Consider the following 27,061-nt stretch of genomic DNA (forward strand, 5'->3'; position numbering starts at 1 on the left):
GTGCCAGGGCAGGCTACCCCTTCATAGTGACTAACAGTTACATGAAAGTCCACGCTTTGGGGAAAACTGGGTGGGATGGATGCTGGGGAGAAGTGAGGGCTGGGCAACTGATTTTGTCACTGTCTTCACAACCTCTGTGCTGGGCTTGTAGACCACTGTCCTGGCTGCTCTCATGCCTGCCTGATACCCTGCTTGGTCAAATCCCCAGCTGCTTCCTTCTGCACCCAGAAATTCCTTCCCACTCACTTTGTTCCCACACACAAACCAAGAGCCAAAAATGAGTGTGTCTATTTTATATTTAAACCCAGCTGTTTGGAAGCAATTATAAAACTTCTCCCACACACCAAGAACCCCAGAACTCCCCACCCAGAAGGAAAGGAGACTTAGGGTCCTGGCCCCACAGTCTTTAATGCTGTGGAGTAGGAGAAGGGACAGGCAGAGTGAGTGTGGTAAAGGACTACTCTTGTCCCTGAGAAGGCAGAGGTGCTGGCTGGCCTGCCCTTCCCCAGGCTTGGATACCTTGGGCCTTTCCCTTACTCCTGCACCAACAGCAAACTCAGAAGGAAAAAACAAAACAAAACTCTAAAGGTAAACACGGTCCTTCTCCCTCTCTCATGTGGCTCCTCCTGCCCCTACCTGGGAGAAGGTTCAAGTATTGCGCTGATGGGTTTGGGCAAGGACCACAGAGGCTGGCATGGAGAGGCCCTGCCTCCTCCTACTCCTCCTCTCTCCTTACCTGAAAAGGGGGGGAGGGATGGATAAAGGAATGGGTAAACAAAATGAATTGGTAACATATAAAGTTAGTAAATGAATAAATACAATTAAATAAATGAATAAATAAACAAGCGAAGAAAAAAATATCACACAAGGATTCAGCCATTTGCCCCTCCACCGGGGGGGGATCTAGGCTGGCATATTAATAAGGAGGTGCCAACTACCCCTTAACTTTTCAGGGGTCACGACTGGGGCAGAGGGTACAGGGAAGAGGCAGCTCCCAGTTTACAAAAAGATGGTCTACCACAGGACAGAGACTGCAGGGAACTTAGAAGTATGTTCCCACTCAGAGGGTAGACACAGAGTGTCCACAGGTGGCAGTGAGCGGGTAAAAGTGGATACCCACACTCAGGACCCAAGACATCTGCTGGCTGCAATGGGGGCGCAGGTGATTGGCAGTGCCTGGCTATGCTACAGGAACAGGAAGATAACCAGACCGGGCAGAACCTGCAGGATCATCGGCAGGGAAACAGAGACATCTAGTTACTTGGCAGTGATGGCGGTGGCAAGTACTTGTGCTTAGTAAAGGTGGGGTCATGGGCCTGGGCCTGCACCTGGCAGGACCATAGCCAGGGGAATATCCTTGTCAGAGGGTTTTGAGTCACTTCTACTTGGCAGTGGAGACATACAGCGCCTGGCATATTACCTTGAACATGGTAGCTGCTCAGTACACATGATGAACGGGTGAATGGATTATGATGGGACAAACTACAGGATTCTTGAGCTGAGGACACAGAGACCGTCTTCATGGCAGTATGCGGAATGTCCGCACAGGGTCGACATTTCCATGGGGCAATGTTTCAGGTCCCCACGGCCTTCCCCAAGAGGCATCTGCCCTTGGGAACCTACTACTGCACCCCAAAAACTAAGGCTGGATGTACTCAAAGGTTTTACATGTTGGCAGAAAGCTGGAGACCCCGGGGTGTGGCTGGCTCAGGCACTGGTGGCCTGGGGGGCTGGGCTGTCCTTGGTTTGGCCAGGAGCCCTGAGGGAGGCAGCCTCTCACTTCCTGATCCCTTACGCCCAGGAGAGCCATCGCCTGTTGCCCGCTGAGGCAGAGAGGGTTGGGAGGCTGAGAGTGGGCGGCCCCGAGGTCCTAGCCGCCGTCCACCTCCTCCTGGAGGGGGACCCAGCAGGGAGACCTGGGAGCGCCCTGCCCGGGATAGGCTGGCATGCAGGGTTCGGGCAGGTGGGGCGGGCAGGCGGGAGGTGGATGCCCACGGGCCAGCTCGGACGGGCACCAGCGGGGAAGCTGGAGAGCCTGCTGAGCGCCAAGCAGAGCGAGCAAGGAGGGTGGCTGGAGAGTCGGGGGAGAGGGGCAGAGGGCCCCGCTGGTGAGTCAGGGCAATGGCCACATTGGAGGTCACAGCAGCTGCCTGAAGGGGCACATGTACCAGTGGCTCCCACAGTACTGGCTTCCCACTAAGCCGAGCTCCTGTGCTTGGGGCCAGACCCCGAACACCCCGAGCCATGTCTCTGTCATGTTGCACCAAGTGCTGCTCCATGATGCCACCACTGCTGCCTGGACTTGGCTCGGAGCGCTTCCGCTGCAGTATGGAATTCTTCTTGCCTAGAAGTTGTACCAGGAGGGAGAAGTTAAGGATAGGGAAGGAGTCCAAGATGGAGGTTGGATATCAAAGAGTATGAGAGTATCAGGATGGGGTGGGGTTGAGGGTAGGGGATGGGAGTCAGTAGTATGGCAATGGGGCTATGGGGGTTCAGATGGGGGTTGGAGGAAGAGGGTATGTATCAGAGACAGTGAGGGTCAGGGGACTGGTACTCAGGGGAAGGAGGACTCAGGACATGGGGACTTGGGATGCTATCTCTCCTGGGAAGGACATGCTGAGGGCTAGGGGCAGTGGGCCACAGTGTTGAAAGGCCTGTTAGGGAGCATTTGTTGGGACTGAATGGATTGGGATATGACCCTGGAGCCCTACAGCCTGGGCTCCTTGCTTTGGAGGTGGGGTGAGAGCACAGTCTGGACCCAGAGCAGATAGGGTGGACAGGTCTCACCGATGCGGCGCAGCCGATCCATGGCCACAGTCTCAAAGGCCCGGCGCATCATGGGGAACTCCTCGAGCACAGCATTGAAATGGTCCACACTGAGTGAGTAGAGGCGGCAGTAGGTGTCAGCCCGAACACTGGCTGTGCGCCGGCCCCTAGTTAGCAGGCAGATCTCTGCAGAAATTGGAAGCAAGCTTCAGAACCCCTGTCCTTGTCCCCAGAACTCCTCTTGCTGAGCCTGCAGCAGTGGACCCAACTTTCTAAGGCTCCTCCCTAGACTTGGGAGAAACCATTGATTACCTATTACCTCCCTGCTCCAGGAACTCTAAACACCCCAAGCATTGTCTTTCTCCAGACCCCCACAATTACTGGGTTACTGCTCCCTGTCCTTCGTACTTTCTCCATATGAAGGCTGACGACCAGGCAGGTCTTGCTGGCCCTAAATTCCCAGTGATTCCACTCCACTTTAACTCCCACCCCTCCCCAACTGCTCAATCCCAAGAGGTAGACCTGGGCAACTCAGTGTATCCACTCCTCCTATCCCCTTGAATAAACACTGAGGGCAGCCCTAAAGGAGAAAAGCAGTATCAAAGAGCAAAGTGCAACACGATGGGGGTAGTGGGTGGTTTGGGGACTGAGAGATTATATGAGCCTCAGGTCACTTTGGGCAGTGGAAGGCTGAACTGCCCCTACTTCCACAGGCTGGGTCCCTGAATCACACCACCAGGCAGCTCCATAAAGCTCATGCTCCAGGACAGCTCTGCTTCACTCCTGCCTTTCCCTCATCTCATAGGATCCTTGGATTTCACTGTCTAAGGGTTCTAAAAGGCCCTCTGGCCCAGTAGTTTGCAACCTGGCTGTGCATTAGAATCTCCTGAAAAGCTTTAAAAACTACAGAGCTCAGGCCGGGTGCGGTGGCTCACGCCTGTAACCCCAGCACTTTGGGAGGCCGAGGCGGGCGGATCACGAGGTCAGGAGATTGAGACCATCCTGGCTAACACGGTGAAACCCCGTCTCTACTAAAAATACATAAAATTAGCCGGGCGTGGTGGTGGGCGCCTGTGGTCCCAGCTACTCGGGAGTCTGAGGCAGAAGAATGGCATGAACCCAGGAGGCAGAGCTTGCAGTGAGCCGAGATCGCGCCACTGCACTCCAGCCTGGGCAACAGAGCAAGACTTCACCTCAAAAAACAAACAAACAAAAACTATACAGCTCCAGACCCCAGCCCAGAGATTCTCACTGAGTAGGCCGGGGGAGGGGCTGGAGCTCTGTGATTCTGCAGCATACCGAGGCAGGGACCCAGAGCCCAGGAGCAGTTGCCCTCTCCACTGTCTGCTCGTGACCCTGCCACCCTCCCTGAGGCCTGCTGACCCCCAAAGTAGGATCCATCGGTGAGGTGTGTGTCCCGGGCGCCGCGGGCCAGCACACTGAGCAGCCCATGCTGGATGAAGTACATCTTCCTCCCCACGGAGCCCTCACGCACCACGAGGTCCCCCGGCTGGAAGACCTCAAAGCGCAGCTTGGTGAGAACTGCAGTGACGAAGCTGGGGTCGGCGTGGGCAAACAGCGGCATGTGGGCCACCAGGCCCCGACAGGTGAAGTTAATGATCTCCTGGACAGGGGAGGGGCCTGTCAGGCAGGCTGTGCCCCTGACCTGAGATGATCCCACCGAGCTCATCCGCTTCCAGAAACCCCACCCCTGGGGTCATGTTCTGCCAAAGGATGGGGATCCATCAGTGGGCCTGGGACCATCCCTAAGCTCCTGCCTTCAGATCTTTCCCATGAGCCCTTGCAGGACCATCCCCCGAAAACAGAGATCCCTATAGTCCCTCCTCATGTATCCTTCACCCTTAAAGGGCCTTCAAGAAAGACCCTAGCCCCTGAAAGCCCCCCAAATACCTGGCCTCCCATGGTGCCCTCTGCAGGCCTCATTCCCTATAGGAGCACCTGCTGACCAATAGCCCCTACCACCAGACAGCACTCCAGGTCCCTGAAGAGCCCCCCTTCCAGGCCCAACCCAGCCCCACCTCCCGAAGCGGCTCGCTCAGCTCGCCCAGGATGCTTTCCTCGTCGAACATCTTGCCCTGGTAGCGGTGCTCATAGTATTCGTGGATGCGCTGCCGCGTGTCTGCTGGCAGCTTGTGGAAGGACATGTACTGCTCCACCTGCTTGTACTGGAGGGCCAGCCCATTGCCGGGGCAAGAGGACAGAGGGAGAGATTTGGGGCCGGAACAGTGGGGTGTGTGTGTGTGGAAGGTCAGAGACACAAGTCAAACTCAAAGGGGTGAAACGTGGAACCAGACATGGATACACAGGGCCACAGAGGAATACGGATAATAATGGATACCGGGAAGACACAGAGCACAGTCATAGGAAAACCCAGGCGTGGACAGCAGATGGACCAAGCACAGGCATAGGTTCAAACAAGGAAAAGGTACATGCAGGGGCAGGGAACAAATGGACACCGGGCAAGAAAGGAAACAGAGACGCAACAGGGGCACACATCAGAATGGGCCTCAAGTCAGGCTACCCAGTCTCCAACACCCCTCCATGCCGCACCTCCCTCTCATGTCCCTGCTGACCTTCTCCTGGTACTGACGCCGGGAAGAGTCCAGGGACTGGATGAGTGCCGTGGCGTGGCCGATGAACATGGCATAGCATGTGGCACCCACGATCATGCTGAGCATGGTGAGCCAGACGTCGGGCATGCCTACAGGTGCCTGCTGCCCATAGCCAATGCACAGCATGTGGCTCATGGCCTTGAACAGGGCATGGGAATACTGGCGGCCCCACGAGTGGTTCTGGGGGGCAGAGTATATTGCAGAGCTGGGCATGGGCCCCTCGGAGCCTCATTCTCCGCCTGCCCCTTTTCCTCTTTTGGTCTTTCTGTCTGCCCCCTTCTACTGCAGGCCTTCCTCCTGGCAGGCACTTAAGTTTGGTTCTGGGGGCCCTGAGGCAAAAGGGTCCTCTATTGCAACTTGGGGGCCTCAGCTTCCAGCTAGGTACCCTTCCTTGCCTGCTCCCTCCAACACACGAGCACTTCTTCTGGGTCTCCTTCCCCTTTCCTCCCTCCTCCCCACCTCCTCACTCCTGTTTTCTGTTGTGATCATCTCCCACCTCCTGCTCCCTGTGGCCATCCCTGCTACTCAGGCAGAAGAGCCCTAAGAAGGCCCAGGAAAGGCAGAGCTGTGGGGACTTCTCACCACCATGTGGTTGATGGAGACCCAGCAGTCGGGAGGGAAGTCCTGCAGCATGGGCACCAGGAACTGCAGACAGCCATCCCAGTGACATAGCAGCAGCATCATCCCAATGAGGTTGAAGATGCGAACCACAGCACTGGCCAGGTCATAGGTCATGTGAAAGATCTGAGGAGTCCGAGGAGGAGCTGCTGTGGACAGGAACCCCTCCCTGCTTGTCCTCCTCCATTCCCAGCCTGGCAAATTCTCTCTCTGAACTACTCCCTAGCCCCAGCCCCCGTGAATTAAAAAATACAACTATTATTCATTTGTGTGGAGTTTTGTGGCACACATGTATAGCTAATGCAAAGCAGTTTCTTATTTCTCTCATCTTATAGATAGGAAAGCTGAGGTCAGTCATGTGCCCAGAACCACATAGTAAGTGTCACAGCAGAGAATCAAACAAATCTATTGCACAAGCTGCCCAGGTGTAGCCTAGAAAAGAGAGAGGGCATTTCACAGTGTAATGTCTCCAGGGCATATGTGTAAGAATTAATCCAGCAGCCCTCTCCTTTCCAGTCGTAATAATATATAATAGTGGCTTCACTGAGAACTTAGTATGTGCTATACACCTTTCTAAGTGATTTGCATGTATTAATTCCTTTAATCCTAACAGTCCTATCACAAGTAAGTGTATTTAACACTCTCATTTTATAGAACAGAAAACCAAGTCTCCCATAGTAAACAATAAAACTGGGATCTGACCAAAGACAATGAGACTGCAGAGCCCATAGTCTGAACCACTAAACTCTGCTGCTCTGAAGCTGAAGCTCCAGCTTCTTCCACACCTCATCCTCCTCCCAGCATCCAGCTAACTCTAAAGTGTGTCCGGCAGCTGTGCTCCACCCTCCTGTGCCACCATCTTCACCCCAGGCCCCATCCCCTGAACCCTCATTCTGTTCCTGCTTCTCCCCCACCAATTTTGGAGAGAGCTCAGGCATGGAAGCCCCACCCATCTTCCCCACACTATAAGGTCACCAGGAGCCCCACTCATAGCATCTTCCTAGAGAAGTCCACCAGCCACCCTGCCCCCTTCTCCCCCAACACCTCCCACCCACTCCCCCGCCACCTCCCCGCCCCACCTCCTCCCACTGGTGTATGTAGCGGATGAGGCGGGAGAGGCGGAGCAGCCTCAGCAGGCTTAGGATCTTGGTGAAGCGAACGATGCGTAGGGCCCGTGCCGTTTTGTAGACCTCAGCGTCCAACCGTGGTTCCAGCTCCACCACTAGGAAGATGTAATCCACGGGAATAGAAGAGATGAGGTCAACCAGGAACCAGGTGCGCAGGTAGCGCGTGCGGATGGCCCGCGGTGCTAGCAGGATCTCAGCACCCTCCTCCACCACGATGCCCGTTCGGAAGTTGAGCACCAGATCCAGTAGGAAGAAAGTATCAGACAATACGTTGAAGACGATCCAAGGCGGGGAGTTCTCCTCCTTGAAGAAGGTGATGCCCACAGGCAGGACGATGAGGTTCCCCACCATCAGCAGCAGCATGATCAGGTCCCAGTAAAACCTAAGGTGGGAGTGAGATGAGGAGTAAGACCATGAGGATATTTCACCAGCCACTAGACTGACAGAAGATAGGCTGACATGGCCAAGAATGGGCAAAGATACACAATAACAGAATGACTGTTTACAGCTGCTGGGAGTATAAGTTGGGACCACCATTTGGGAAAATAGTTCAGCATTATCTAGTGAGGTTAAACATTTGCATTCCCTGCAACTCAACAATTCCATTCCTAGGTACAGACACATCCAAGGGAAATAAGCGCTCCAGGAGATACACATAGGAATGTTTATAGCAGCATTAAATTTGAGAACAACACACGTGTCCTTGTGTAGAAAAATGTAGATAGATAAGTAGATAAATACACTATTTATGGGCGGGCATACCATACAGCTGTGAAATTACCCAACTACAGCTACATTCAGCCTTATGGATGAATTTCACAAACACAATGTTGAGCAAAAGAAGCAAGAAACAGGCTGGGCAACATAGTGAAACCTCATCTCAACAACAAATAAAAAAAAATTAGCCAGGCGTGGTGGTGCACACCTAAAGTCCCAGCTACTCAGGAGGCTGAGGTGTACTCCAGCCTGACTGACAGAGTGAGACCCTGTCTCAAAAGAAAAGCTATGGCTCACGCCTGTAATCCCAGCGCTTTGGGAGGCCAAAGTGGGATCACTTGAGTCCAGGAGTTCAAGACCAGCCTGGGCAACACAGTAAGATCCTATCTCTATAAAAAATTAAAAATTAGGCCAGGCCCGGCGGCTCATGCCTGTAATCCCAGCACTTTGGGAGGCCAAGGCTGGCGGATCACCTGAGGTCAGGAGTTTGAGACAAATCTGGCCAACATGGCAAAACCTCGTCCCTACTAAAAGTACAAAAATTAGCTGGGCATGGTGGCGAGAGCTTGTAATCCCAGCTACTCAGGAGGCTGAGGCAGGAGAATGGCATGAACCCGGGAGGCAGAGGTTGCAGTGAGCCGAGATCGCACCACTGCTCTCCAACCTGGGTGACAACAGTGAGACTCTGTCTCAAAAAAAAAAAAAAAAAAAGAAGGCCAGGTGCGGTGGCTCACGCCTATAATCCCAGCACTTTGAGAGGCCAAGATGGGCGGATCACAAGTCAAGAGATCGAGACAATCCTGACCAACATGGTGAAACCCCGTCTCTACGAAAAATATAAAAATTAGCTGGGCGTGGTGGCGCACACCTGTAGTCCCAGCTACTCGGGAGGCTGAGGCAGGAGAATCACTTGAACCCAGGAGGCAGAGTCTGCAGTGAGCAGAGATCGCGCCACTGCACTCTAGCCTGGGTGACAGAGCGAGACTCTATCTCAAAAAAAAAAAAAAAAATTAAAAATTAGCCAGGCGCTGGGTGCGGTGGCTCATATCTGTAATCCCTGCACTTTGAGAGGCCAAGGTGGGCAGATCACCTGAGGCTGGGAGTTCGAGACCAGCCTGACCAACATGGAGAAACCCCATCTCTACTAAAAATACAAAATTAGCCGGGAATGGTGGCACATGCCTGTGATCCCAGCTACTCGGGAGGCTGAGGCAGGAGAATCGCTTGAACCTGGGAGATGGAGGTTGCCATGAGCCGAGATTGAGCCATTGCACTCCAGCCTGGGCAACAAGAGTGAAACTCTGTCTCAAAAAAAAAAAAAAAAAAAAAAAAAAAGCTGGGCACGGTGGCTCAGGCCTGTAATCCCAGCACTTTGGGAGGCCTAGGCGGGTGGATCACAAGGTCAGGAGATCGAGACCATCCTGGCTAACACAGTGAAACCCCGTCTCTACTAAAAAAATACAAAAAATTAGCTGGGCATGGTGGCGGGCGCCTGTAGTCCCAGCTACTTGGGAGGCTGAGGAAGGAGAATGGCGTGAACCCGGGAGGTGGAGCTTGCAGTGAGCCGAGATTGTGCCACTGCACTCCAGCCTGGGTGACAGAGCGAGACTCCATCTCAAAAAAAAAAAAAAAAAATTAGCCAGGTGTGGTGGCGCGCACCTGTAATCCCAATCCCAGATATTCAGGAGGCCAACGCAGGAGAATTGCTTGAACCTGGGAGTGAAAGTTGCCGTGAGCTGAAACTGCTCCACTGCCCTCTAGCCTGGGCGAGAGTGAGACTCTGTCTCAATAAATAAATAAATAAATAAATAAATAAATAAATAAAAATTTGCCAGTGTGGTGGCTGACACCTGTAATCTCAGCACTTTGGGAGGCTGAGGTGGGTGGATCACAAGGTCAAGAGTTCGAGACCAGCCTGGACAAAATGGTGAAACCCCACGTCTACTAAAAATACAAAAATTAGCCAAGCGTGGCGGCATGCGCCTGTAATCTCAGCTACTCAGGAGGCTGATGCAGGAGAATTGCTTGAACCCGGGAGGCAGAGGTTGCAGTGAGCCAAAATTGTGCCACTGCACTCCAGCCTGGGTGACACAGTGAGACTCCTTCTCAAAATAAATAAACAAATATAAAAATAAATAAATAAATAAAATTACTCTTCCATATACATACATATCCCTACTATATATCATTTACCTCACCATTGCTAAATATTTTTAAGGTTAAAAAAAAAGCTAAAGTACTCTGTGCTAATCTCACAGCATTGCTGAAAACATTTACGTGGAGACAATAGATGTGACAGTGTGGTACAGGCACTAGTTGGTGTTATGACTCACTCACTCTTTATCCCCAGATTTTTGAAAAGGCTGCTGCTTCTCCCATCTCCAACTATCTTCCCATTCTAGTCTAGGACCTCATGCCCTCCCCAGCCTTCTCCACCCCATTGCTCTTCTCCAACACAGTTGGACCCATGGATCCTGTTCCTCTGCTGAGGTTTGCTCATCCATGTCTCAGGGTGGGGTGGTCTATCCTGCCTTCCTCTGAATTGAGCTTTCCAGGGATGCCCTTCCCCCTCCACAGAACCTCAAATAAGGCTGCACACACAGAGAAGCTCCACAGGAGATGATGAAGCAGCAAGGCTTGAGTTCTGCATACCTTTCCTCCTCTGGCCTCCCTGTGTCCACTGGGACTCTGGCAGAGCACAGGCAGAGGAATGGGCAGGGGTGAGTGACACTGCTGTGGCAGACACCGTGGAAAGAAGAGGTCAAGAGGGAACTGTGTGAAGCCCTCATTCAGAGAATGTCACAGGAAAATCTCAGGGACTCAGTTACCTATGGTGGTTTTAATTCTAGGACACACCTAATCCCAGTGTCAACTCAGGAGCTAGCCCCTTCTGACTCGGACTGCAAAATCAATTTTCAGCCCTGAAAGAAACTTCCTCAAGTCCAGGCCTCTGGGAAGCCCCTTAGACTGTATGTTTTCAATAAACAAAAACCCTCGGCCATTCTTCTTTTCTCTCCTGGGCTGCTGAGGAGGAATCCTGTATTGTGAGACACTAAGAGAGGGGAGGGAAAGAGGGTTCGCCTAGCCATGAAAGCATCTTCACAGCTGACTCACAGGTGGGTCACAAGCCTGGCAGGTGATGTAGTACAGAGAATGGAGAAGCACAATCAGAGGGATACCAGGCTTCTGGGGATCCGTCTGCGAGTGAACTGAGGAAAGACAGCGAGATCCACAGAAGACTAGAAAAGGCGCACTGGCTGGGTGGGAACGAGGCAGCAAAGACAGGAGTGAAAGGAACAATGGGAGGAAGAGAGACATAGAGGGAGTGTGTATATATGTGGATTCAAGATAATGTCTGGGTCTACAACTGTATTTCCAGGCTCCAGATTCACACCTCTTCCTCTCTGCTTCTTTAGTTCCCCAGGTTAGGTGCTTTGCACACATCCCTGCCTCATCCAAGAGCTGTCCTTCATTTCCCCCAAGGACAGGGCTGCTGTCCTCCCCTAGCGACCTTGATGTAGAGGTACAGCCTGACGGAGACTGTGAAATGGCCCCACCCCCACCCTCTGTCCCTTCTCTGGGAGTCACCTGGGTGGTGGTCCTGCCCCTGCTTTGCCGCCTCAGTCACTCTGAGTCTTGGCCCCGCCCCGCCGCCCCCGCCTTCAGCACTAGGGACAGCGACCAGAGCTGAGGTCTGGACCCCCGCCCCCTTCAGCGTCCCTATTTTTCCTAGTAGTCTGTCGTGCTGAACTAGGCAGGTGCTAAGGAGCGGGTGTGGGGATGGGAGATGGCGGAGCTCGGCTTCTCCCTCAGACTGGCCCCGATACTTAGAATATAATTTCCTAGATCTCCAGCAAGCAGGACTGGAGGAGGCAGGGGTCCCAAACTCCGGTAGTTCCTGTGGTCCGGATGGGGTCCCGGGTTCCTGAAAGAGGAAATCCAGGTCTCTGGAGATCCCCTGATGTCTGCTTGCCCCTTCTGGTGCCCCCAGCCTGTCAAGGCACGGAGGACCTCCGGCAGGGGATACCCGCCCAGGAATTCCCAGGCTAGACTGGGGGAAGTGACTCTCCCGCCCCACCAAGGGACCCCGGGCTGGAAATGAAGTGACCGTGGAGGGGGGGCGGGCCGGGTCCCAGTGTCGCTGCCCGCGAGGGTGGGATTGATGTACCCTGCCCTCCCCTCCAAGCCCCCAATACCGGAAGTCGCTGTAGGGGTGGATGATCCAGGCCCCCGCTGACTTCACCCGCTCCTGCTCGATTTCCACTGCTTTGTGGCTGCCGAACACCCGAAGGGAGAACTTGTTGACCGTAGGCTGGAGCAGCGTCCCAAGGTGCCTCCTCTTAGGCTCAGGCCCAGATTTGGGGATCGGACCTGAGGCCGCAGTTGCAGGCGGGGGAGCAACGGGAGGCACCGCCTCCAGCCCAGGGGTCGCCCCTTCGCTGGCCCCCGCCGCCGGCCGCTGCTCCGCCTCCATGGCGCCCACCCCGCTTACACGCTCGGCCTCCTAGAGCCCTCTGTAGCCATCAGGTACCCCTAACCCCTCCAGAGCAGGAGTCCGCGCAGCCCCGCGGGCTCTAGCGGAGGCGTCGTAGGCTCGGAACCGCCGGCGCGCGGGGCGGAGGGGGTGTGTGCTAGACTGGCGGGCGGCGGGCGGGCTGCGCGGCGCCCCCTGGCGAGGGCCGCGCGAAGACCGGGCGGGGCTGGGACGCCGGGATCCTGGAGGAACTCCGAGAGGGGCGTGGCTTAGCAAAGAAGGCGGGGAGCGCAGCCTGAGCCAAGGAGAGGGCGTGGCCTAGCGCTGGCCTTTCATCCACTGAGAGCCAGGGAGGAGGAGTCCCCTGCAGTGGCGGGAAAATCGGACGCGTGTTTGTAGCTTGAGGGACTTGGAAGGGAGAGGGATTGGGGACCAACGGAAGAAGTGGAAATGGCTTTTGGGATTCTTCTCCACTCTCGCCCAGGGACTTCTGTCCCGCTTCCGTCTTCTCTCAACACTCTCCTAGGCATATTCTTGTCTTTTGGTCTCCTCCGAACTGCTTCCCCTAGTATTTAATTTCCTAATTCATTCTGTCAGCTTTCACCAAGTACAACTCTGCCTGTCAGTGAGTGGATGCCGAGGAAACAAAGATGAATACAAAAGTCCTAGTCTTAGCATCTCCATGTAGTAATGGAAAACACCACAAAACAAAAACAAAGGCCTAGCCATAAAGCCACTGCTCTTCTGTGCCCAAGGACAGACAGGTAAATTTCAGTGCTATGCGAAGTGCTGTAAATTCCTAAATATCTCAATTATTCCCTTCATCTCCAATTCTTATTGCCACTGCCTCATTTCAAGCCCTCAGCATTTTTTCACTTAAATTACTTCGGAAACCTCTAAAAGAGTCTTCAACCTCTTCCAGGCCAATTCTTCTTCCATTCCCTGCCAGTTACCTTCCTAAAATCCAACTATGGCTGTGTCACTTGCTTGAAGTCCATCAAGCTTTCCCATCTTCTACAGGGGTACATTTAAGCTCCTTAGCATGGTGTACCAGGCCCAAAAAATTTGGACCTAGTTTCAACAGTCTCTCTTCTGACAGTCCCTCTCTTGAAAGCCAGAGCCCCAATCATGCTGAAAGACTTTGTGCTGCCTTGTCTCTATGCTTTTGCAAATATTTTCTCTGCCTAGTATTCTCCTCCAATTCACTTTCGAACAGTTAGTTCAGATCTTGCCTTCTCTAGGAAACCTAGGAACACATTTTCAACTCTCCTTTCCCCAGGTAGGGTCTATTCTGGAGCTTTTTCACAGCAGCCAGGGCACCACTGTTTTGAGCAACTCATGTCACAGGGCTACCATTATTATTATTATTTTAAGAGATGAGGTCACACTATGTTGCCCAGGCTGGTTTTGAACTCAGAGCTCAAGTGATCTTCCTGACTTGGCTTCCCAAAGTGCTAGGATTACAGGCATGAGTATGGTGTCATTATTTATTTACAGATTTTCTCTCCTGTTAGATTGTGAAACTCTGAGAAACAGGAACCTTGCACCTGGCATAATGCTGGACACATAGTGGACATTCAGTAAATGCTTGTTGAATGAATTAATAATCCAGGAAAATGTTCCAGGAGGAGGAAGTGAAATCTTTACTTCTCTCTCCCCGACTCCTTCATTGATTGCCCTCCATGTTCTATTCCAGGGAACTTCTCTAAACTATGTCTGGTTATCTGATCTAACCTCCATCTGACTATCCTTCATCCAGCTCCTCTCTAATATTTCCTGACTTTATTTATTTACTCATTCTAGGGTCAGGGTCTTGCTCTGTTGCTCAAGCTGGAGTGCAGTGGTGCGATCATGACCCACTGCAGCCTGAAAACAATCTTCCCACCTCAGTTTCCTCAGTAGCTGGGACTACAGGTGTGAGCCACGTTGCTCAGCTCCCTGACTTTAATATAGTTATTCTCAGATTATATTATTTCTCTTACAATTTATCTTTCTGACCACCTCTTAATTCCTTCTGTAGAGTCTCTAACTCTTTCACTTTCTCATGTAGAGTCTCTAACTCTTTCACTTTCTCATTTTCTTTTTTTTTTTTGAGATAGAGTCTCACTCTGTCGCCCAAGCTGGAGTGCAGTGTCACGATCACGGGTCACCACAGCCTCGACCTCCCCAGGCTCAGGTGATCCTCCCGCCTCAGCCTCCCGAGTAGCTGGGACTACAGGTGAGACACCATGACTGGCTAATTTTTATTTTTTATTTGATTTTATTTTAGACACAGTCTCACTCTGTCACCCAGGCTGGAGTGCAGTGGCATCATCTCAGCTCACTGCATCCTCTGCCTCCTGGATTCCAGCGATTCTTGTGCCTCAGCCTCTCAAATAGCTGGGATTACAGGCACCTGCCATCACACCCGGCTAATTTTTGTATTTTTAGTAGAGATGGGGTTTCACCAGGTTGGCCAGGCTGGTCTCGAACTCCTGTGCTCAAGTGATCCACCTTCCTGGGCCTCCAAAACTGTTGGGATTACAGGCATGAGCCACCGCGTTTGGCCTAATTTTTGTATTTTTTGAAGAGTCTGGGTTTCACCCTGTTGCCCAGGCTGTCTCGAACTCCTGTGCTCAAGTGATCCACCCACCTTGGCCTCCCAAAATGTTGGTATTACAGGCGTGAGCCACCTCTCCCAGCCTTCCTGTTCTTTTTTAAGATTTAGTAAACTGGCCAGGCACGGTGGCTGATGCTTGTAATCCCAGCACTTTGGGAGGCCGACGGGGGAGGATTGCTTGAGCTCAGGGGTTCAAGACTAGCCTGGGTAACAAAGTGAGGCACTATCTCTACAAGAAAAAAAAATAGCTGGGCGTGGTGATGCGCGCCTGTATTTTTTTTTTTTTGAGACAGAGTCTCGCTCTGTCACCCAGGCTGGAGTGCAATGGCCCAATCTTGGCTCTCTGCAACCTCCGCCTCCCGGGTTCAAGCGATTCTCCTGCCTCAGCCTCCTGAGTAGCTGGGATTACAGGCGCATGCCACCATGCCCGGCTAATTTTTGTATTTTTAGTAGAGACGGGATTTCACCATGTTGATCAGGCTAATCTCGAACTCCTGACCTCGTGACCCGCCCGGCTCGGCTTCCCAAAGTGTTGGGATTACAGGCGAGAGCCACCGCGCCCGGCCCTAGTAAATTTATATTTCTCACACATTAGGTAAGGCACCTTAGGATACAGTTCTCAAGTGAGTCCCCCTTTTCGGCACCCGATTCTCCAACCCTCCATTGCTCAAACCTTTTCTCCATGGCTGTGTCCCCACCCCGAGTCGTGCATAACTTTTGTTGATGACAAAAAGTGGCAGACTTTTGTCCTGGGGATAGGTAGGTGAAGTGTTTTAAGAAATGGTTATTTTCAGGCTATGCAGAAGAATGAGACTTCACCATCAAGCCTCACTACAGTCAGGCTTGCAGAGCAGCGACACTGTATTGACAATGACAATCCTTTCTTTTAAACTCCAAACCTAACTAAGCCACACGTCTCCATGCAAAGGGTAAAAGATTGAAGAGGAAGTGGGAAAGGACAGGAGGCGGGGCATAGCGGGCCTGGAAGGCTTCCAGCTTGTCCCTGTGGACCCTCCTCGCTCCTGTGAACTTCCGCCCCCAGTACCTCCGAGGCTCTGACAGGCGGATGCCTGCCAGCTACGTGAGCACGTGGTGGCGCGCGCGGTCCTGGGGGCGGAGCCCAGGGGGTAGCTGGGAAGCGACGCAGGACGTGAGTCCGTGCGTACGTGCTCGCTCACGGCGGCGGCGGCGGAGCGGAGAGGCCAGAGCCGGAGACCGAGCTGGGATCGGGCCCCGGGCGGGGGCGGTGCGAGCGGCGCCAAGCAGATCTTAGGGGCGGGGACGGAGCCGGGGCGGGCGGGACTGAAGCGGAGCCCGGGAACGGGGCGGGAGGTCCCAGGGTCCCGGGGTGGGGGGGTGGAGCAGCACTTGGTCGCCGCGGGGGTGCCGGGACTCCGGCCGCAGTGCCGCCGCCATCACGGACTTCCTGTGGGACAAGCGCACGGGCCTCGCCGCCAGAACGGTGAGCGCGCGGGTTGGCTGGCTGCGGGGCCGCGCGAAAAGATGGCGACCGCGGGGCGGGCGGGGTTAGGCTTGGATTGGGGGCAAGGGACGGGGGCGAGATTTGGAGAGGAGGAGAGTTGAGATCTACGAAGCGGCGGAGTAGGGAGATGAGGGGGAAGGAGGTCGGCCTGCGTTAGATGTACCGAGAAGACCTGTAGGAAACTTGGGCGGAACCAGACTAGAAGGGGTGATAGAGTAAGGATGGGAGTGGTTCCAGAGATGTGAAGAAGTGGAATATCAAAGTTGGACTCAGGGGTCCAATCAAAGCTGAAGGGGAGGAATACATCACCGTGTCACTTGGAGCAGGCAGGAAGAATGTGCCTGTAGGAGTTCTGGATTTTCTGAGTAAGGAAAAAGCAAAAGATTTCAAGCTTGAGAAAGGTAGGCTAGTGATGCTTTGAGGGGGCAGTGCTGTGAGTCCGTTTGATGGTAGTATGTGGTGAGATGGCATTTATGTGGCTATGCTGATTAGGATGACTATGCTGGGAAAATCTTGTGCTTGCAGCTTGGTATGCTACCGGCCCCAGTTACACCAAGAATGCATCACATATCACCCTCCTCAATTTGGGGAGGTTGGGAAGAAGTGATACAGAATGGTGGTCAGACATTGGAATCATTAAACCTTTTGCATACCTGATTCTCATACACCTCCACCAAGACTTCTGTCCCTGGGCCTGTTTCATTTTATTCTGCCTTCCTATTCTCATCTTCCTGGATTGTGACAGTGATTTTTCTCTTTTTTCCTTGAAGGAAAAAAAGGATTTGTGAACCATCCCATTCCAATTCCATTAACTGGAAGGTGGCCAGCTGTCAGCTAAGTAGGGCTGATATTAATTAAAACCACTTACTGGCCAGGCGCGGTGGCTCACATCTGTAATCCCAGCACTTTGGGAGGCCAAGGCGGGCGAATCACCTGAGATTGGGAGTTCGAGACCAGCCTGACCAACATGGAGAAACCCTGTCTCTACTAAAAATACAAAATTAGCTGGGCGTGGCGGCGCATGCCTGTAATCCCAGCTACTCGGGAGGCTGAGGCAGGAGAATCGCTTGAACCCGGCAGGTGGAGGTTGCGGTGAGCCGAGATTGCGCCATTGCACTCCAGCCTGGGCAACAAGAGCAAAACTCCGTTTCAAAAAAAAAAAAAAACAAGAAACAGTTGTTATCTACGTCTTAAGCACAAGAGTGGAGGGGCCAGATGGGATGCTGACTGTATTTTGTGGCCTACTACATTAAAACCTCTCAAGGGAGAGTTGGCCAAAGATGTGAGAGATGATTAAGTTAATTCAAGGGGCCAGACCCAGATCCCTGGAACTGATAGTATTTGGCGTTTACCTGGTATATGTAGAAACCTGGGAGACTGGATTCCTACCCTCAGGACACTGATAGTCTACTTGGGGAGATAAGATGTACTCTTAATGAGTGTACAACATTTATCATAACTGTAAACCAAAGCTTTACTCTATTGACTTGTGAGGAACTCAGCATCACACAGATCTATATCTTAGATCCTGAACGGGGATACACCGTGGCAGTCTCCATCGGTCGTCATACACTTTCCTCTGTAATGAACTGTGTCCTAGACCTGAAGGTCTTCATGGAGCTGTGTTTGAAGAAAATAAGGATAGAACACTTGAACTGGCCGGGTGCAGTGGCTCACGCCTGTAATCCCAGCACTTTGGGAGGCCGAGGCAGGAGGATCACGAGGTCAGGAGTTTGAGACCATCCTGGCCAACATGGTGAAACCCCGTCTCTACTAAAAATATAAAATTAGCCAGGAGTGGTGGCACGTGCCTGTAATCCCAGCTACATAGGAGGCTGAGGCAGGAGAATTGCTTGAACCTGGGAGGCGGAGGTTGCAGTGAGCCAAGATTGTGCCACTGCACTCCAGCGTGGCCACACAGCAAGACTCCGTCTCAAGAATAAAATAAGAACACTTGAACTGAGTGGGGGGTAACGAGGGATGGATTTGGGGGCTTTCTAGAGTTTCAGCCGGAGTTAGTAGGTGGCTGTACTCCAATAAGGAGGAATTGTAAGTACAGAGGAAGACTGAGGAAGTTGTGCCTGGTAAAAAGAGGCAGAAATAAAAGAGGGGAAAGCAGCTTAGCATCTTTGGAGCAGCCAGTCCTTGGAGGAGATTTCTGAAAACTCGAAACTTTCCTATTTCCGCTTTCCCTTGCCTTCCAGATGCCTCATCCTCGAAGGTACCATTCCTCAGAGCGAGGCAGCCGGGGGAGTTACCGTGAACACTATCGGAGCCGAAAGCATAAGCGACGAAGAAGTCGCTCCTGGTCAAGTAGTAGTGACCGGACACGACGGCGTCGGCGAGAGGACAGCTACCATGTCCGTTCTCGAAGGTGAGGCCTCAGGAGGGGATACTCAAACACAGCGTCACTCGCTCATTCATTTGTTCAACAAATACTTATTGGTTATATGCTGAAACCATTGCATTAAGTAGCTGGCTGAAGGTAATGTCGGGATAGATAACCAAAGAAGCCATTTGGGCTGCAGTGTTAAGTGTTAGAACACATAGTGAGGAACTGAGGACGTACCCAGTGCATTTGGTTCGAGTGGGGCAGGATGTTTAATTCAGAGAAAACATTGCAGAGAAAGCGACATCTGTATATGTCTGGAGGACAAGTAGAGTCAGGTGGGGGAAGTGTCTTTGGGCAGAGGGAAAGCATGTGCAAAGGACTGGGAGCTACAAGTAAGTAATAAGCTAACAGATAGTTAGATCTTTGTGTTTTAAATTTTTTTTAATTTTAAAATATAATTTATTTATTTTTGAGACAGAGTTTCACTCTGTTGCCCAGGCTGGAGTGCAGTGGCAAGATCTCAGCTCACTGCAACCTCTGCGGCCCCAGGTTCAAGTGATTCTTGTGCCTCAGCCTCCCAAGTACCTGGGACTACAGGCATGCACCATCATGCCTGGCTAATTTTTTTTTTTTTTTTTTTTTTTTTTTTTTTTTAAATAGAGACAGGATTTCACCATGTTGGCCTCAAACTCCTGACCTCAAGTGCTCCACCTGCCTTGGCCTCCCAAAGTGCTGGGATTACAGGCGTGAGCCACTGCACCTGGCCCAGTTTTAATATCTTAGTGGCATGTTCAGTGGAAAGAGTGGGTTAAGGATGGTTTAGAGCAAGGGGGGATTTCATTCAGGAAAGCTTGAGAAAAAAATGGCTCTTTGTTTCTTTGTATCACTGCAGCGGGAAAAAGGCCCCAATAGGGAGTGGTTCTGCAGATGCCTTTTCAGAGGTTTTGGTGACATGGCAGATGTGCTTGTTACCTCACTTCTCTGGTCCCTTGGTCCTCTCAGTGACTCAACAAGTGTCTGAGAACAGTTTTCTAGCATTACTCTTTGTCCTCACTAAGGCAGGACCTTGTCACAGGGTATGGTAGGGAATGTGGTCTGAACAGATACACCTAATTGGTGTTTGTTATCCAATAGCAGTTATGATGATCGTTCATCCGACCGGAGGGTGTATGACCGGCGATACTGTGGCAGCTACAGACGCAACGATTATAGCCGGGATCGGGGAGATGCCTACTATGACACAGACTATCGGCATTCCTATGAATATCAGCGGGAGAACAGCAGTTACCGCAGCCAGCGCAGCAGCCGGAGGAAGCACAGAAGGCGGAGGAGGCGCAGCCGGACATTTAGCCGTTCATCTTCGGTGAGTGCCAGCCCAGGCCCTTCCTCTCCCCACTCTTCTGCAGGCCCTCTAGGACTCTGGTAAGTGAGAAGTATCCTTGTTCTCAGCTGCACATTGGGGCATGAACACTGAGGTGGGCACTGAGTTTGCCTACTTTCTTGGAAGCTCTCCGACTCTTGAAGGGCCCTGGAATCTGCTTTGGAGATGGATGGGCACGGAGCATTTGTGACCCCCAGTGCTCTCCCTGGCATGTTGGGCTTATTGTGTTGGGAGCAGCTTCTACGCCCCAGCGGCCTCCACTCTTTAATGGGGACCTTGCTTGTGAACTGCCTTTTTCCCCCAAGCCCTGGGCTCTGTAGCCCCCTTGGCAGGCGGGCTTGGGTGGGGGCAAGGGGAGATCTGTGTCTGCCCGGAAGGGCATTGTGTAGAGCATGGGGTTGTGGGTGACATTGGCAACAACACCACTTCTCTGCTCTGCCCGTGCCTCTCCCTGTTCCTGTTTTGGGTTTGGGGACTTGGGATTATGCGCCACTCTCTCTTCTCACACCGATCCACCTTACTGCATCTGACGTGTTCCCTTCCACTGTCCCCCATCATCGTCTGTCCCCCCTGGCTGGGCGCCTGTGACCGGTGACCCCTCTACCACCCACCCCGCCTCCCTCCGGCCCCCGCTCCGACACCTGGCTTGCTCCGACCCCCCCTGCCCCCCGACAGCAGCACAGCAGCCGGAGAGCCAAGAGTGTAGAGGACGACGCTGAGGGCCACCTCATCTACCACGTCGGGGACTGGCTACAAGAGCGATGTACAAGCCAAATCGTAACAATCCTATAGCCTGTAATGGTCCCATAGCCATCCTAACGTCCCAAGCCAACCTGAGTCACAGCCTCTTGCCTTTTCTCAGTGGTGTTGTTTATCTGGGTGGTTTGAGTTGCTGTTGAGAATTGACCTCTGTTGTCCACTCCCAGCTCTCACGGCCCCTGGGTTAAAGGTGGTGGGAATCAAGCAGGGGTTTTCTTCCCCTGTGACCATCTGTATCTGTTCCCCTTCCTTCATCTCCACCCCAGGTTGCTGTCCCCTTTTTTCTTCCAACTCAGCTCATTCCCCACCTTCTCTCCCTCCCTCTCCCCGACCCTGCTCTCTTTCATTTCAGATGAAATCGTTAGCACCTTAGGAGAGGGGACCTTCGGCCGAGTTGTACAATGTGTTGACCATCGCAGGTAACTGTCAGTCCCTCCCTACTACGTGGGGATAAAGAGATGGTGGGGGTTATATGGGGCTTTTTTGCTAATTAACTTAAGGTAGAATTTCTTAGTCCCCCTACAGCCCTGTTCATTTTGAGACATTCTTGAGAACCCAGCAAAAGCCTCTCCTGCCAACTTACAGGGGTGGGGCTCGAGTTGCCCTGAAGATCATTAAGAATGTGGAGAAGTACAAGGAAGCAGCTCGACTTGAGATCAACGTGCTGGAGAAAATCAACGAGAAAGACCCTGACAACAAGAAGTAAGCAAGCAAGGAAGTATGTAGGGAGGCTGAGAGCCCCAACCCCTACGCAGGAGAGACTTCTAGACCTGGATTAGGCAGACGGGAGTCCTAGACCTTCTCATCCATTCATCTTTTGTTCATCATCTTAGAGTAGTAGAACATCAGGGTAGGAAAGGGGGGTGCCTATGACATTCCTTAATCCACTCCCCTTGTTTTCAGGGAAGTTAGATTGCTCTGTAGTTTGACCCCAGCCTAGAATGGCTTCTGTAGACATATACCCTGGACATAGCCCTAGGACTGAGCATCAACCTTATCGAACAACGAATCAAGCTTTTATAAGTAGAACTATGCTGATAAGGCCACAGACATTTATGCAGTAATATTTTGTTCACATACATTCACAGTCCAAAAATAGAATAAGGACATTAAGCCAAGATATGAGGCCAGTAGTAGCTGGTGGTGAATGAATATCAGGAGTTGGGCTGGGGTTGGGGTTTAGGATGGACAGTTTGATGATCCAGGATCTATACTGTTTGGAGCTTGGCACTCAACAGCTCTTCAGTAAATAGCTTTTTGAACTATTTAAAATGATGCAGGAAGATATTTTGAAACTTGGGCTGGGCATGGTGGCTCACGCCTGTAATCCCAGCACTTTGGAGGCCGGGCGGGCAGATCACGATGTCAGGAGTTCGAGACCAGCCTGGCCAATATGGTGAAACCCCGTCTGTACTAAAAATAAAAAAATTAGCCGGGCATGGTGGCAGACAACTGTAGTCCCAGCTACTTGGAAGGCTGAGGCAGGAGAATCGCTTGAACCCAGGAGGCAGAGGTTGCAGTGAGCCGAGATCGCGCCACTGCACTCCAGCCTGGGTGACAGAGTGAGACTCCATCTCAAAAAAAAAAAAAAAAACCTGGCAGGTAGTACCATTCTTCTTGGGTCTGGTAGAGGCTATTCCCCAGCTGAACTGAATTTTGGTGTTAGTACTAACTGGCATGGTTTTACACAAGTACGTGGAATCAACAGCTAAGAAGTACCTCCTTGTTGGATGGCTGATGGGCAGATGGGAGCTCATCAGACAACCCCCCTTCCCCCATCTCTCTTCTCAGCCTCTGTGTCCAGATGTTTGACTGGTTTGACTACCATGGCCACATGTGTATCTCCTTTGAGCTTCTGGGCCTTAGCACCTTCGATTTCCTCAAAGACAACAACTACCTGCCCTACCCCATCCACCAAGTGCGCCACATGGCCTTCCAGCTGTGCCAGGCTGTCAAGTGTGAGTGGGGTGGGCCGAAGTGGACTCTGGGGCAGTCCCTCCCTTCATTGGATCTCTCTGTCGGTTGTGCACTGGTGAAGCCCTTCAACAGTCAGCTCTTTGTTATCTGCAGTTCTTTGATTTACTGTCATCTTGAAACGTCATCTGACTTAACTCCTTGACTGATGTCTTTATCGTCACTGATTGCTCTTACTCTACACCTAGCCTAGCAGCAGCTAGAAGAGAAAGCCTTTGGAATCAAAGCACTTAATTACCCTCCCCTTTTCCTTTCTCCCCTTCTTGGGAAAGCATCAGTCAGACAGCAAACATAAAGAGACAAAAATACACTCCTTAGGCTAAAGGCTTACATTTGTCTGGGATGAGATGTTCATTCACAGCAAAGGGGATGGGAACACAGAGTATGTAGTTCAGCTAAGGGGCAAGGTGGGGAATTCAAAGAAATATGTCATTCCTCTCGAGTCATCAAAATAATACAGTTTCACAGAATTGAGTTAACATAATGCCAGCTGGACACATGTCAGAGTGTGTACACATTACAACTCAAAGCAAACTGTTTTTTTTACATCAGTTGAGCTACATATGTATCTTATATTAGAAAGAGCAGAGCTTCTTAGACCAGGCATTCCATTTAGACGTAGAGCAGAAAGCAGCCCTAGTGATTCTGGACCTGTCTCCTCACTGGCTTTGCCCTAGGTAACCAGGCCTGGGGTCAGCTGATACCAGTTAGCTCTGGCCACCTGCACCAAGCCTGACCTGGCCTTCTCCCCTACAGTCCTCCATGATAACAAGCTGACACATACAGACCTCAAGCCTGAAAATATTCTGTTTGTGAATTCAGACTATGAGCTCACCTACAACCTAGAGAAGGTAAGATGGATAGGGTCTGCCCTTGGTTACTGGGGGCAGGCAGCTGGGCCACTTTGCCTTCTGCCGAGCCCTTTGTTGTCTCCCTTTTATTTCGTCCTCCCACATTTTCTCCCTGTCTGGCTCCAACTGGGTAAAACTAAATAGGTTGAAAGGGAGAGATCTCTTAAGAAGACTTAAATTGGGAGATAACTTGTACAGGGGACTTCAGATAACTTTCCAGTAGAGTGAAAGTTTTTAAGGTTCTTGGTTTAGACTGACTGACTGACTTATTTATTTATTTATTTGAGACAGAGTCTCACTCTGTTGCCCAGACTGATGTGCAGTGGCATAATCTCGGCTCACTGCAACCTCTACCTCCCAGGTTTAAGTGATTCTCCTGCCTCAGCCTCTGGAGTAGCTGGGATTACAGGCACCCGCCACCACGCCTGGCTAGTTTTTGTGTTTTTAGTAGAGATGGGGTTTTGCCATGTTGGCCAGGCTGGTCTCGAACCCCTAACCTCAGGTGATCTGCCTGTCTCGGGCTCCCAGAATGCTGGGATTACAGGTGTGAGCCACAGCACCTGGCCCGGACTTCTTTTTTGAGACGCATATTCTGTGAGGTAGGAAAGCTCGGCTCCCTTGACTAACTGGAGATAATGGAGATCTCAGACCTAAAGAAGCTCTCCCTCCTTTGACCCCTTTGCTACATGTTATATATTTTCAGAGAAACTCCTTTGCTACATGTTACATTTTTTCAGAAAAACCCATTTGCTACATGTTACATGTTTTCAGAATAACTATATATCCGGCACTTGGGTGTAGTCTTCAGATGCTTACAGATATGCACGCTATTCTATAATCATTTCTTAATCCTTTTGCTCCCCTACTTCTAAAAGTATTATGCTGGATGTGGTGGAAGCTGTAAAACAGGAAATTTCCCAGGGCTTGTAAGGCCAGGCAGGAGATCACAGTACCTTTTTTAAGGCTCAGAAGCAACGTAGAGAATACTGGTGAAATCTCAGTCTGGGTGCAGAGGTTCATCCTCTTTCTCCTCTGCTCCTAGAAGCGAGATGAGCGAAGTGTGAAGAGCACAGCTGTGCGGGTGGTAGACTTTGGCAGTGCCACCTTTGACCATGAGCACCATAGCACCATTGTCTCCACTCGCCATTACCGAGCACCAGAAGTCATCCTTGGTAAGGGAGGGCAAGGCTGTCCAAGTGTGTGAGATGATGTGGTGAGGGTGGGGCCACCTAAGCCTCGTAACACCTTTTCCCTCCCATTCTCACCCAGAGTTGGGCTGGTCGCAGCCTTGTGATGTGTGGAGTATAGGCTGCATCATCTTTGAATACTATGTGGGATTCACCCTCTTCCAGGTAAGTGATGGGATGTCTTACTTGACTGCCTGGCATTCTTCTACCTGGTTCCTTTGTTTTCTGCTGAGGACCTACCTACTCAGTTCTCCACATTGCCTACCTTCCTGGCAGCTGATCCTCAGCATGCTCTTTTCAGTCCCATGCTCAGTTCTGTTTTTGTTTCCCAGACCCATGACAACAGAGAGCATCTAGCCATGATGGAAAGGATCTTGGGTCCTATCCCTTCCCGGATGATCCGAAAGACAAGGTGAACTTGGAGGGGGCACTCGTTAACCCTTTTCCTTTTCTTTCCACAGAATTGGTCTATTTCACGTCATTTTCTTTTTTCTTTGATGCCTCCTCTCCCCCCAGTTACTTTCAGATAGGGAAATAAGGGAATTGTAACAAGGGTGACCTTCTGATTCTTCAACCTCCCCTTCCCCTCTAGAAAGCAGAAATATTTTTACCGGGGTCGCCTGGATTGGGATGAGAACACATCAGCTGGGCGCTATGTTCGTGAGAACTGCAAACCGCTGCGGGTGAGCCGGGCTCGGGATAAATAGTGCCCACCGTCTAGAAGTCACTTCCTTCTTAGGGTGGTTTGCCCCTGGAATGCTCTTCACAAGCAGAGGGTTAGGAAAGGAGGGGAGGAAAGCTGAAAGAGGACATCTTTGGTCAACAGAGGAAACATAAAGAGGGAGTGGTTTTGTGGAGGGAAGGAGGTTAGGCAGCCTAACCTTGAGACAACCAGAGATCAAAGCAATGTCCTGGATTCTTTAGGTCAGACAGAAAAGAATAAACTACCTTTGAAGAGCTTACATTTTAATGAGGAACTAAAGAAGATTCATGAAGTTGACAAGGATATACAAGTAGAAAGAACTTTCAAAGATTATGGAGTAATTGTACTAGTGGGAAGGTAGGTTGAGCTATAATATCAGAAACGTTGGTCCTGGTGTGGTCGTGGTTAGGTAGCCTTCAAATTGGTTGCAAGCAGAGCCTTGGTTCTCCAAGAATGGAAGGTAGGGTCTTGAAGAAGGCAGGGTTTGTAAGGCATCCTGCCTCACCTTTTTCCTGCCCTCCTCCACCAGCGGTATCTGACCTCAGAGGCAGAGGAACACCACCAGCTCTTCGATCTGATTGAAAGCATGCTAGAGTATGAACCAGCTAAGCGGCTGACCTTGGGTGAAGCCCTTCAGCATCCTTTCTTCGCCCGCCTTCGGGCTGAGCCGCCCAACAAGTTGTGGGACTCCAGTCGGGATATCAGTCGGTGACGATCAGGCCCTGGGCCCCCCTGCATCTTTTATAGCAGTGGGTGTCCAGTCCAGGACACTGGTGCTTTTTTATACAAGAGAATGAGCCAGAGTTCACTCCTTCCTCCTGGCTCTGTATATACCTGTGAATATGTGAAATAGTGTAAATATGAAAGAACTTGTACCTATCACTTTAACCCCTGCCTTGTACATAATGCTATTCCATCCACACAGTTTCCACCCTCACCTGCCCCCTCACACGGAGTTGGATGGGGGCCGAGTGAGGTAACCAGGTGGCATCTACCCCATGTTTTATAAGGAATTTTGTACAGTCTTTGTGAAATAAAATAACGTGCTTCATTTGACCCCCATCCCTGGAGTTGGAGGTTTGGGAATGCTGGGGTGGAGGGATGAAATGATTGGCAAACTTTCTGAGTTTGGGTATGAAGGGAGTCCTTACCCTCCAAAAGGAAGCAGAGCCAGGCTACCAGTTTATTTCCCCTGTCCACCTTATCATAGGGGAGGGTAGTGATGGGTGGGGCAGCATTTCTTTCAGATTAAAATAGAGAAGTGTTATAAGGTGGCACTTCTCAGATGTGGAATTATGAAAGTTGGGAAAGATCTGACTCTAGAGTCATTAGGCCGCGGCCCAGTATAGAGCCAGAAACCCAGGTTGAAAACGTGCTCAACCTGGCTCCTAGGGGGTTGCCATGGCCGGTCAGAAGGCTCCCGTCGTCCATCTCGGGAGACTAGGAAGGCCGGATTC

At 51.6% G+C, this 27,061-nt stretch overlaps 2 protein-coding genes and 1 long non-coding RNA gene across 8 annotated transcripts; 1 reads left to right on the plus strand and 2 right to left on the minus strand.

Annotated features, from left to right (window-relative positions):
* Positions 1-278: 278 nt before the first annotated feature.
* HCN3 (hyperpolarization activated cyclic nucleotide gated potassium channel 3) lies at positions 279-13,640 on the minus strand. Of its 2 annotated transcripts, XM_002832475.6 has the most exons (8): positions 12,058-13,640; positions 7,097-7,526; positions 5,982-6,143; positions 5,361-5,579; positions 4,806-4,952; positions 4,150-4,390; positions 2,788-2,952; positions 279-2,344 (listed from the first exon to the last, which is right to left on the minus strand). In XM_002832475.6, exons 1-8 carry the CDS (start codon positions 12,333-12,335, stop codon positions 1,665-1,667), a joined length of 2,322 nt encoding a protein of 773 aa, XP_002832521.1. In that variant the 5' UTR covers positions 12,336-13,640; the 3' UTR covers positions 279-1,664. The 2 variants fall into 2 exon arrangements, with proteins under 2 accessions (XP_002832521.1, XP_054407645.1); XM_054551670.2 differs by lacking the exon at positions 5,982-6,143.
* Positions 13,641-16,091: 2,451 nt separating this feature from the next.
* Positions 16,092-26,660, plus strand: CLK2 (CDC like kinase 2). Of its 5 annotated transcripts, none has more exons than XM_024247209.2 (13): positions 16,092-16,396; positions 18,622-18,791; positions 19,884-20,112; positions 20,806-20,893; positions 21,242-21,308; positions 21,475-21,591; positions 22,681-22,847; positions 23,620-23,714; positions 24,757-24,886; positions 24,984-25,066; positions 25,234-25,313; positions 25,494-25,584; positions 26,134-26,660. In XM_024247209.2, exons 2-13 carry the CDS (start codon positions 18,622-18,624, stop codon positions 26,314-26,316), a joined length of 1,500 nt encoding a protein of 499 aa, XP_024102977.1. In that variant the 5' UTR covers positions 16,092-16,396; the 3' UTR covers positions 26,317-26,660. The 5 variants fall into 5 exon arrangements, with proteins under 5 accessions (XP_024102977.1, XP_024102987.1, XP_024102996.1 ...); XM_024247219.2 differs by having other exon boundaries at positions 20,809-20,893; XM_024247228.2 differs by having other exon boundaries at positions 19,887-20,112; positions 20,809-20,893.
* On the minus strand, positions 24,458-27,053 carry LOC134760386 (uncharacterized). The gene is made up of 2 exons (XR_010137746.1): positions 26,756-27,053; positions 24,458-26,438 (listed from the first exon to the last, which is right to left on the minus strand). It is a non-coding gene; the product is annotated as an uncharacterized LOC134760386 (long non-coding RNA).
* Between the last annotated feature and the right edge of the window lie 8 nt (positions 27,054-27,061).

The sequence above is a fragment of the Pongo abelii genome, chromosome 1 (assembly GCF_028885655.2).
Source record: "Pongo abelii isolate AG06213 chromosome 1, NHGRI_mPonAbe1-v2.0_pri, whole genome shotgun sequence".
Taxonomy (NCBI): domain Eukaryota; kingdom Metazoa; phylum Chordata; class Mammalia; order Primates; family Hominidae; genus Pongo; species Pongo abelii.